The 12,457-nt window shown below is 39.8% G+C and overlaps 1 protein-coding gene across 1 annotated transcript in view; it reads right to left on the bottom strand.

Moving 5' to 3' along the window:
- Positions 1-1,402: 1,402 nt before the first annotated feature.
- Positions 1,403-12,457, bottom strand: part of LOC306960582 (uncharacterized protein) — a gene marked incomplete at both ends in the record, with an annotated part of 42,487 nt that continues 31,432 nt past the window's right edge. The window contains 7 exons of the mRNA XM_079553013.1: positions 1,403-1,932; positions 3,240-3,283; positions 5,988-6,161; positions 6,232-6,399; positions 7,649-7,816; positions 7,881-9,672; positions 9,740-9,926. Coding sequence (XP_079409139.1) covers positions 1,403-1,932; positions 3,240-3,283; positions 5,988-6,161; positions 6,232-6,399; positions 7,649-7,816; positions 7,881-9,672; positions 9,740-9,926 — 3,063 coding nt within the window. The remainder of the gene's footprint in view (positions 1,933-3,239; positions 3,284-5,987; positions 6,162-6,231; positions 6,400-7,648; positions 7,817-7,880; positions 9,673-9,739; positions 9,927-12,457) is intronic.

Here is a 12,457-nt window from a genome sequence, read left to right as displayed (position 1 = left end):
GAGAACCACAGAAGGAGAGATCCACTCCCATGGACGGACAGGAGATAGACCCAGGGCCGATGGGAGGAATTTGCCCTCTGCATTTGACCCATCCCTCGATGCCCATGGGGCTAGTTCTTGTAGTTTTTTTAGTCCTTGAAGGAAACCCATCCAGACACGGGGGAGAAACAGGAAGGCCCGTACGGCTCCACCACCGAGCTGCTTCACTCTGCCCGATCCCGTCACACCTGAAGCTCAGCAGGAAGGGCCTGGTCGGTCAGTCTACCCCAGGGCAGCTGTGGCTACAATAGTAGCTTATCACCACCAAGTATGGAGTGAATGAATAATGCAAACGGTAAGTGTCTTTGAGTGTCCAGAAAAGCGCTTTATAAAACCAATGTATTATTATTATTATTATTGATAATAATTGATAATAATATTTCCGCTCACATTCGGACTGGGACGTTCTTTTCATCATGGATAATGGATGTACAATGAGGTTTTTTTTTCAAGGTCTGGATAATTTCATTCATCCATTCACTCATGAATGACGTGAGCCTGTACACATGAGTATATTCAGTATATCAGGAATGTGCGATATTGAAGTGTGTATATACAGTGAGAACAGAGGAGAGACTGGCTATGCGTGTCAAAAGCAGTCAAAGAGGTATGGAGGCACTCCGGAGTTGCAAAAATTAAAAATCCTTTATTATTACATGGACAAAAAGATTTAAAAACGCCAACGACAGCTATGTCTTCATCAGAGCGATTTTTGTGAATGAAATTACTTAAATACCCAAGAAGGCTCACGTGAGGGGTGTCACGTGACCCAATGTGACAAACCAATACATACACACAATGTACAAAATGAAATCATTAAGACATGGAGCAAGCCAAAGAACTATTGTTATGTTAACAGGACATATTAAAAACATTCACATGCGGGAAAACAACACATGTGAAAGGTAAAACAATTACGGAGCTTAGTATGACCGCACATATAGATACTGACATGAGCACTGGTGAGAGGAAGACAGTGAGAATGTCAGTATTTACAAAGGACACCATAATAGATCAGGAGACGTAGACATCGAGAACGGAACCAAGAACTTTTTGCCATGGAGAAAAATTTCATAGGAAGGGGGAGAATCCCACTTCTATCTTCTATCCCCCTAAATCTATCTCCTCATTGAGGCCCGGGGGGCTGGCCTCGATGAGGAGATAGATTTCTCCCCATTCCTTTCTCCCCCTTCCTATGACATATTAATCCACAAGCACATCTGTTTCTTGCTTTGAGTTTATGTGATGTTGTTATGACTGAGAGACAAGAGAAAGGTTTTAATAAGTTCTTCTGTAAAAGATGTTTGAACTACTTTGCTGCTAGAACAAATAAATGAATGAAAAATAATCGAGACTCTGATCCTCAGTCTGAGAGAGACACTGAGGAGCCTTCAGCCCAGAGCACAAACCCAGGGATCAGGGAGTGAGTGAAGGTGGTGTTGAAGGTGTGGAGGTGGATCAGTTCCTCAGAGGAGACTGTGTAGAAGGACAGAGAGCCAGCAGCACAGTCCACATACACCCCTACTGTCCCAGAGGAGGAGCAGCGCTGAGGGAGGGGGGTTTGTTTGCCTTTGTGCCAAATAGAGAAACCATCTTCAGAGCAGGACAGACTCCAGGACTGATCATTGTGTCCAAACAAACTGTCATCACCTCCTCCTTTCCTCCTGATTCCTCTGTAAGACACTGATATAGAAACCCTCCCTCTCCACTGGACCTCCCAGTAACAGCGCCCAGTCAGACCAGAGTCACACAGAAGCTGTTCCCAGTACTCAAATCTGTCATTCATACCTAGAACCGGCTGATTTGCAGTCACATATGTGGCCTTCTTGTTGTTGTCAGACAGTGTGATTCTTCTCTGAGCTGTGTTTGGATCCAGAGAGAGTTCAGTGAAATCTGACGGAGAGAAAACACAGCAGCAGTTAGTCCCTGTTCACTCTTTAGAGGAGAACGACATTTATATTGATATTAACCTCTTAACTCCTTAACCAGTTCAGCTTTACCCAAATTTAAAAGCTCCTCGACTGGAGCTCACAGCCTCTCGGCCTGTGTAACAGCTCATTTGAAAGCTAAGACCTACAAAACTGATCATGACTCTTTTGTTGTCGCCACGTTTGAAACATTTTTAAGGCATTTTTGTTGCTTTCGTCGACACTTTTTCTTTGCTTTTAGACCCTTTTTATTTCACTTTTTTATACCGTTATTGTTGCTCTTCTGTGGCTTTTTTCCATTTTTTCATCACTTTTTAATCACGCTTTTTTTTGCTTGTTTATGTAATTTTTGTTGCTCTTTTGCTGCTTTTTTGGGGGGGTGTTTTCATCCTCGTTTTGATTCTTTGTTGAAGAAACTTTTAGATTTGGGAAACTGGAGAAAATGTTCCTGGTTCAGGCGGAAAAGGGATGTTTCAGGATGTTTGACATCGGGCCTCATTTCCTCGTTATCCAGAGTGTGGCTGATTATTGATTTTTATTTCTTAAGTTTCAGAGTTTATCACAGTTTAGTTTCTCTTGTGACGTAGCGACAGACAGTATAATCTGGAATATTCTGCAGTTTGTCTTTTAATCATTGTTTTCTCCAGAATAAACACTTGTGTGTTTGTCGAGTGCAGTCACAGATAGAGAAATCTAAGTGAATCTGTTTTAAAACATTTGAACCTGTAGAAAGTGGTTTATCAGGAGCAAGAAACGCCTGAAAACTTGTTTTAATTTCTAGGTTTGTTGCTGGAAAGACGATAAAAAGGGACTTGATCAAATGTTCCAGTCTCTGACGTCGCACATTAAACAAAACATGATACAGAGTTACTCCTTTAAGATGAATCCTCAGTAAATCTACTGTTTAAAGCTGATTTACTGTGATGGAAACATGTCCAGGATGTCACTATAGGCCCTGTATGCAAATGTCATGGCGGCACCTTTTGTTCTTTGTTTTGTGGATTGAGGATTAGATGAAGGCTGTTTTCCTCAAACAGCTCCAAAGCTCCTCAGATCAGGAGGTCTGATGGGCCATGTCTCTCTGTTGAGGCTCTGCTTTAAATAAACCATCTCAGAAAAATATTGAAGATCTCAGTTCTACAGGTTTGAGTGACTTTAGTGCAGTTTAAAGGCTCAAACTGGGCTCTTCTGGACTTTATGATGTCAAATACCAGCGATCGACACAAACAAAACTTCCTCTTGAGTAAACGATGATCGTGAGTCAAGACTTACATCTGCAGATCGGGTTCATCCATTGTTCTCCAGCAGGACTCAGTCTGAAACAGACACAGACTCAGATCCAGAGCTTGTTTGTGTCGACTGTAATAACTGTGTATTAACTGTGTAATAACTGTGTAATAACTGTGTATTAACTGTGTAATAACTGTGTAATAACTGAGTAATAACTGAGTAATAACTGTGTAATAACTATGTAATAACTGTGTAATAACTGTGTATTAACTGTGTAATAACTGTGTAATAACTGAGTAATAACTGAGTAATAACTGTGTAATAACTATGTAATAACTGTGTAATAACTGTGTAATAACTGTGTAATAACTGTGTAATAACTGAGTAATAACTGTGTAATAACTGTGTAATAACTATGTAATAACTGTGTAATAACTGTATTAACTGTGTAATAAATGTGTAATAACTGTAATAACTGTGTAATAACTGTGTAATAACTGTAATAACTGTGTAATAACTGTATTAACTGTGTATTAACTGTGTAATAACTGTGTAATAAATGTGTAATAAATGTGTAATAACTGTGTAATAAATGTGTAATAAATGTGTAATAACTGTAATAACTGTGTATTAACTGTAATAAATGTGTAATAACTGTAATAACTGTGTAATAACTGTAATAACTGAGTAATAAATGTGTAATAAATGTGTAATAACTAATAACTAATAACTGTAATAACTGTGTAATAACTGTGTAATAACTGTGTAATAACTGTGTAATAAATGTGTAATAAATGTGTAATAACTGTGTAATAACTGAGTAATAACTGTGTAATAAATGTGTATTAACTGTGTAATAACTGTAATAACTGTGTAATAAATGTGTAATAACTGTGTAATAAATGTGTAATAAATGTGTAATAACTGTAATAACTGTGTATTAACTGTGTAATAAATGTGTAATAACTGTAATAAATGTGTAATAACTGTGTAATAACTGTAATAACTGTAATAACTGTGTAATAACTGTAATAACTGTAATAAATGTGTAATAACTGTGTAATAACTGTAATAACTGTGTAATAACTGTGTAATAACTGTAATAACTGTGTAATAACTGTGTAATAAATGTGTAATAACTGTGTAATAAATGTGTAATAACTGTGTACTAACTGTAATAACTGTAATAAATGTGTAATAAATGTGTAATAACTGTAATAAATGTGTAATAACTAATAACTGTAATAACTGTGTAATAACTGTGTAATAACTGTGTAATAACTGTGTAATAACTGTGTAATAACTGTGTAATAACTGTATTAACTGTGTAATAAATGTGTAATAACTGTAATAACTGTGTAATAACTGTGTAATAACTGTAATAACTGTGTAATAACTGTATTAACTGTGTAATAACTGTGTAATAAATGTGTAATAAATGTGTAATAACTGTGTAATAAATGTGTAATAAATGTGTAATAACTGTAATAACTGTGTATTAACTGTAATAAATGTGTAATAACTGTAATAACTGTGTAATAACTGTAATAACTGAGTAATAAATGTGTAATAAATGTGTAATAACTAATAACTAATAACTGTAATAACTGTGTAATAACTGTGTAATAACTGTGTAATAACTGTGTAATAAATGTGTAATAAATGTGTAATAACTGTGTAATAACTGAGTAATAACTGTGTAATAAATGTGTATTAACTGTGTAATAACTGTAATAACTGTGTAATAAATGTGTAATAAATGTGTAATAAATGTGTAATAAATGTGTAATAACTGTAATAACTGTGTATTAACTGTGTAATAAATGTGTAATAACTGTAATAAATGTGTAATAACTGTGTAATAACTGTAATAACTGTAATAACTGTGTAATAACTGTAATAACTGTAATAAATGTGTAATAACTGTGTAATAACTGTAATAACTGTGTAATAACTGTGTAATAACTGTAATAACTGTGTAATAACTGTGTAATAAATGTGTAATAACTGTGTAATAAATGTGTAATAACTGTGTACTAACTGTAATAACTGTAATAAATGTGTAAAAAATGTGTAATAACTGTAATAAATGTGTAATAACTAATAACTGTAATAACTGTGTAATAACTGTGTAATAACTGTGTAATAACTGTGTAATAACTGTGTAATAACTGTATTAACTGTGTAATAAATGTGTAATAACTGTAATAACTGTGTAATAACTGTGTAATAACTGTGTAATAACTGTAATAACTGTGTAATAACTGTATTAACTGTGTATTAACTGTGTAATAACTGTGTAATAAATGTGTAATAAATGTGTAATAACTGTGTAATAAATGTGTAATAAATGTGTAATAACTGTAATAACTGTGTATTAACTGTAATAAATGTGTAATAACTGTAATAACTGTGTAATAACTGTAATAACTGAGTAATAAATGTGTAATAAATGTGTAATAACTAATAACTAATAACTGTAATAACTGTGTAATAACTGTGTAATAACTGTGTAATAACTGTGTAATAAATGTGTAATAACTGTGTAATAACTGAGTAATAAATGTGTAATAAATGTGTAATAACTAATAACTGTAATAACTGTAATAACTGTGTATTAACTGTGTAATAAATGTGTAATAACTGTAATAACTGTATTAACTGTGTAATAAATGTGTAATAACTGTGTAATAACTGTGTATTAACTGTGTAATAACTGTAATAACTGTGTATTAACTGTGTAATAAGTGTGTAGTAACTGTGTAGTAACTGTGTAGTAACTTTCCTCACCTGAGAGTGGAGAGTGAGCAGTGGGGCTCCACCTGTAGAGCAGTCAGGAGCTTTACTCCTGTTTCTCCTGGATGGTTGACGCTGAGGTCCAGGTCTGTCAGGTGGGAGGGGTTGGACCTCAGAGCTGAGGCCAGAGCAGCAGAGCCTTCCTCTGAGATCAGACACCCTGAAAGTCTGAACACACAGGGTTAAACAGAGTCATAGAAATGACAAACTCACAGAGATGAAGAGTAAACCCTCTGACCTGAGTTGCTCCAGTTTACAGTGAGGACTCTTCAGTCCAACAGACAACATCTTCAGCCCTGAGTCCTTCAGGTCGTTCTTACTGAGGTCCAGGACTGTCAGACTAGAGGAGCTGAGGACTGAGGACAGAGCCTCACAGCTGCTCTCTGACAGGTTACAGCTGCTCAGTCTGGAGGAGACGGAACATTTACAATAGGACACAAAGTTACACAAACACAATAATAAGAACTGGTTTAAAGAGGCTGTTAGGCTTTTGCAGGTGTTTGGTCAAAGAGGATGTGCACATTTTAAATCTAAACAGAAACAGAAGTTTCTACATTGTAAATTGAGTGAATAATGTTGTGTACTTGCCAGTTAATTTAATGCTTTTGCTGCCGGGCTGTTGTGACATAACTCACATACCCTCTATGACCTCAAACACATCTTGAACAATATTTAACATCTCATCGAGCAGAGTCGATCATTTAAAGAGACAGAACATGACACACTATCCCCGCCCACCTCCTCCTCTGATTGGTCCCCTGTTCAGTCACTCTGTCCAAAGCTGGGACTGTACAATTATTTTTATCACTACTTTAACAATACTTGTTTTTTGATACAGATATTGTAGAAGCAGCACAGTAGAGGCGTCACAAGAGGAGCTGCAGGAAACAAGGAATGGACAAAGGAGAAAGTATCCGGCCAAGACTCACAGCTAAGCCACACATGCCTTCTATTGTTCTGGCTAATGGACGTTTACTGAATAAAACTGAGAATAAAACAGATTAACTGCTCAGCTCTTCCCAGACGATGGTGAAAGACTGTTGCGGAGCGGAGGGAGCTGCGCAGGAGGAAGGAGGAGCTGACCAGTGCAGGATACCACGCTCTGAAACAGGGACACACCCAGGAGGCGCTGCACTGTTTCAGAGGATCAGAGGAGACTGAAGGCGGTTTCCTCGACCTCCACAAACATGAGGCTCAGATCGGCCACAGCGGCTCAGGACTAACACCTGAACAATATTTCATTGTACGGTTGTACAACGACAAATAAAGCACTTAATTACAAAGCCCTTTCTTTAAATGTGGATCTTTAACTTGAGCTGAAACTCTCACTTCCTTCATCGCAGTCCCTGGACCAACAGCATCAAAACATCTCTAAAAATATAAGATTTTTTTCGGTACCTCGAGCACATAAACTTTATATTGATTCCAAACTGGTATCGTTGAACAGTGAGGATCAGAGTCTTTACTGTCTTTACTGGGATCAAACGGATAAAACATTGTTCAGGTACAAAACTCAGGTTTAAACACTTATTCAGAAAACTGACACTGGGATATTTTAATAATATCTTAACCTTTACCGACCAATAACAACAATTGTGTTCATACATTTAGAAAATAATAAATATTAATTTAAAAAGAAAGATAAACCCTCTGACCTGAGCTGCTCCAGTTTACAGTGAGGACTCTTCAGTCCAACAGACAACATCTTCAGCCCTGAGTCCTTCAGGTCGTTGTGACTGAGGTCCAGGACTGTCAGACTAGAGGAGCTGAGGACTGAGGACAGAGCTTCACAGCTGCTCTCTGACAGGTTACAGCTGCTCAGTCTGGAGAGAACACACTGTTTTAGGAGAAGTTTAGAAGGTTCATACTTACATAGACCTCACTCACAGAGCTTTGTTGGAGGCTTTGACCACTGGCATCAGCCTCAGCAGAGCCTCCTCTGAAGCACAGTATTTCTTCAGCTCAAACAGCTCCAGAGCTTCTTCTGATGACAGTAAGATGAAGGCCAGAGCTGACCACTGAGCAGGAGACAGTCCACCTTCAGACAGACGTCCTGAGCTCAGGTACTGTTGGACCTGCTCCACCAGAGAACCATCATTCAGTTCATTCAGACAGTGGAGCAGGCTGATGCTTCTCTCTGCAGACACTTCCTCACTCAGCTTCTGCTTGATGAACTTAGCTGTTTTCTGATGGGTCTGGGAGCTACTTCCTGTCTGTGTCAGCAGACCTTGGAGAAGGTTCTGATTGGTCGGCAGTGAAAGACCCAGGAGGAAGCGCAGGAACAAGTCCAGGTGTCCGTTTGGACTCTGTAAGGCCTGGTCCACAGCTGTCTGGTAGAACTCTAATGGACTGCTACGAACAAAGAGATGCTTCAATCTAGAAGATCTGGACTTTTCTTCTACCAACAGGTTGATTCCTGTTCTAAAGAAGGTCTGATGGACATGAAGAGCAGCCAGAAACTCGTGCACACTCAGATGGATGAAGCAGTAGACCTTGTCCTGGTACAGGCCGGGCTCCTCTCTAAAGACCTGTGTGAAGACTCCGGAGTACACTGAGGCGGCTGCAGCGTCCAGCCCACACTCGCTCAGGTCACTCTCGTAGAAGATCAGGTTTCCTTTCTGCAGCTGCTCAAAGGCCAGTTTTCCCAGAGACTGCACCATCTTCCAGGTCTCTGGACTCCAGTGTGGGTCTGTCTCAGATCCTCCTTCATACTTGATGTTCTTGACTTTGGCCTGAACCACCAGGAAGTGGATGTACATCTGAGTCAGGGTCTTGGGCAGCTCTCCTCTCTCTCTGGTCTTCAGCACATGCTCCAGGACTGTGGAGAGGATCCAGCAGAAGACTGGCATGAAGCACATGATGTGGAGGCTTCGGGACGTCTTGATGTGGGAGATGATTGTGTGGGCCTCGTCTCTGAACCTGTTCCTGAAGTATAGCTCCTTCTGTGGGTCGCTGAACCCTCGCACCTCTGTCACCATGGAGACGCACTCAGCAGGGATCTGATTGGCCGCCGCGGGGCGTGTGGTTATCCAGAGGCGAGCGGAGGGAAGCAGGCTCCCCCTGATGAGGTTCACCAGCAGCTCCTCCACTGAGGCGCTCTCTGTGGGCTCCGTCAGGGCCTTGGTTTGGGTGAAGTCCAGAGGAAGTCTGCACTCGTCCAGACCGTCAAAGATGAAGAGCAGCTGCAGATCTTCAAAGCTGCTCACTTCTTCTGTTCCTCTAAAGAAGTGATGGAGCAGCTGCACCAGGCTGAAGCTCCTGTTCTTCAGCACATTGAGTGCTCTGAAAGTGAAGGGGAACAGCAGCTGGACGTCCTGGTGGGCTTTGCCTTCAGCCCAGTCCAGACTGAACTTCTGAGTGAGCAGTGTTTTCCCGATGCCAGCCACTCCCTTTGTCAGCACTGTTCTGACGGGCGCCTCTGTGTCCGCGGGGCCTTTAAACATGTCTTCACATGTGATGGCTGTCTCTGCTCCGCCTGCTTTCCTGGAGGCTGTTTCCATGTGTCTGACCTCATGTTCCTGGTTGACCTCTGAGGCCCCTCCCTCTGTGATGTAGAGCTCTGTGTAGATCTGCTGCAGGAGGGCGGGGCTTCCTTGTTTAGCCACGCCCTCAAACACACACTGACACTTCTGCTGCAGGTCACGCTTCAGTTTACGCTGAAGAACTCCAGAACATCTCCCTGAATGAAGACACAGACAGAGCCTGAGTCTCAGAGAAGATCAAATGACTGAGTGAAATGGACCTACTGCTCCACAGACGCTCAGCCAGCTCCTTCTGCTGCCTCCTCCTCAGGAAGTTCACAGTGATCTTCAGAAAAGCCTCTCCATCCTCATCCTCATCAGGCTCTAAGCATTCTGGGTAATCTGTGCTCAGAACCTTGTGGAAGTTCTTCAGCTCCTTCTGGACAAAAGTGAAGATGTCCTCCTCCAGAATCTGCACAGACACATTAGAAACAACACAAATGCAGTCAGTGTCAGATCTGTGTGAAACAAGTCCATTCATCTGAACATCTGCAAACTTGAGTGAAGGACACACCTTAAATATGGAGTCCAGCTGAGTGTGACGCTGCTGAGCTCTGAGCTCTGGAGCCTGCTCCACTCTGTGACAGAGACACAACAAACACCTCAGGATTCAGCTGTTTCTCTCACACTTTCAGAACCTCATGAAACCACTGTCTGTCCTTGTGTTTAAACAAACTCAATCTTACAGATCTGAGGAGAAGTTCGGTGGTTCCCACATGGACCCGTCGCTCCTGAGGGACTCACAGTCGGGGTCTGGTTCAGAACCTTCTGGTCTGACGTCAACACTGGGTCTAACACAGACAAAACATTAACCATAAACATGAAATATAACTGTTTAACATTGGTGAAAATACATGTTAGTAACATATGAAAATAACCATGTGTGTAAGTGAGTCATATGTTTGTGTGTCACAACTATAAAGCTCCAAAAGTATTTCTTACTTAAACCGTATGTAACGTTTCGGGCACTGGCCAGTCCTCAGACAGGTCATGTCAAACGACAACAATGTGACAAAAACCAGGCGACAACATGACAAATGACAATCACTTTTGTAGGTCTTAGCTTTCAAATGAGGCATTAGACTGTTGCTCTCCAGTTGAGAAGCTTTTGGATGTGGTTCAGGCGGGTGGTAAGAGCGTTTTTCAGTCCCAGTCGGCCCTGCTCACAGCGGGGGACACGGGTCTGAGACACCAGGACGTTTGAGGACAGAGATGGAAGTAACAGGAGGGATGTGGAGCTGCAGTGACGCAGATGGAGGAGAAGAAGGACTCACGGACACATCAGTGGTGAGTCGTGCTTTGGTGTCGCTGTTGTTGTGAGTAAATGGCCATAACCGAGCCCAGGGGTCTGCAACCCACACGGACCATTTCAAACCAAACAAAGTCTCAAAGTGCCGCAATAGTTTAAACGCTCAACCGAACAAACTGATTGAAATTATTTTTTAGGTTTTGTGTAATAGTTATATGTAGAATATTTTTTTCATCGATATTAATACCATTGATAGTTTCACTTATTGATATGGTTCATTGTTTCTCTTATCAATTCATAAAAAAAATGTCTGTAAATTATAATATGTGCTTCTGGTGTGTTTTATTAACAGGAGAGATAGTTAACTGGCCTATTATGACATAAACTTCCCCATATAAAGTGTTTTTATTAAGGCTAGTGGGATCTTGTAACAGCCAGTGTTCCCCACGGCACCAGAGGAGGAGCTGCACATTAACAGGCTGGTTTTCTTTCCTTTCTCTCCCTTCATCTATTTTTACTGCCATTCTTTTGTTTTAGATATTTTATTTTGCCTTAAGAATATTTTTCCATGTTACTAGGACATTTATTTGAATATTCCTTGGTAGGAACATTTTTTTGTTATGTTGGTTCCGCTGGGACAATTTAGTGTGTTGCACACCCCCAGGCATGGAAGGCAGGCATGGCCTGTTTGAGAGTTTGAGAGACAAGACCTCATTTCTGCCTTGTATGGGTCAGCCAGCGAGGTATATTTGTGTATAATTTGTACAATTTTATGTCTTTATTTTTACCTTATTGTACCTCATGGTATTTTTATGTTTTATTTTCGTGCATATTTTAGTTCGACGGTGGCGTCGGTGATGACTGTGATGACATCTTGTAATCAAGTTCAAGATTGTGAACATTTAAGGACTTTTAAGCCATCAGTACAAAGAACTCTGATTGACATAAGAAGCAAGACGAGGTGGAAGTGATAGTCGAACTCGGACCTGCATGATTCCCGGCCTCCTGTTGGTGACATCGTGTCATTGCACCAAGGACCAAGCTGCTGCAAATGTTTATGGAGACACGTGTTCACCAGTTGCTACCTCATCAAGAAGTCCAGAAGCCAGACATTTAAGTTATGTTTGGAAAAGTGACACAAGGAGGTGGAAACAATAAGGAACCGTGTGAAGCCTGACAACAACAGCAAAACAAGGTAACAAGAAGGAAATTAATGCAACCAAGTTCAAAATTAAGTTCTTTAGTCAAGTTAATAAGTTAAAAAGAGATTTTCAGTAGAAGTATAACGTTTCAAGAAAGTCAAAATGTCAGAAACAAATTAAACAGAAATTGAAGTTGCAGAACAAGCTGCAGAAGAAGAGCAAATTGAAGAAACAAACATTGATTAAACAAATCAGCAAAAAAACATTGATAACAAAAGGCATTGAAAAAGCATGCAAAAAGAAAAATACATTATATGCGAAGTTTGTAAAAAACAGGACTGTTGAGCCGGAAGAAAAATACAAAAAATCTAAAAATAAATTGGTAAATATTATCAGAATTAGTAAAAAGCAATATTTTTACACTCTCTTAGAGCAACAAAAGCAAAAAATATGCAAGGAACTTGGAAAATACTAAACAAAACTAGAACTGCGGAATTGCGGGAAGCGAATGCATAAATTGCATAAACTGTTCAAATTGCATAAATTGCTTAA

The sequence above is a fragment of the Gobius niger genome (assembly GCF_951799975.1).
Source record: "Gobius niger genome assembly, chromosome: 3".
NCBI lineage: Eukaryota > Metazoa > Chordata > Actinopteri > Gobiiformes > Gobiidae > Gobius > Gobius niger.
This window is presented reverse-complemented; position numbering and strand designations above follow the sequence as displayed.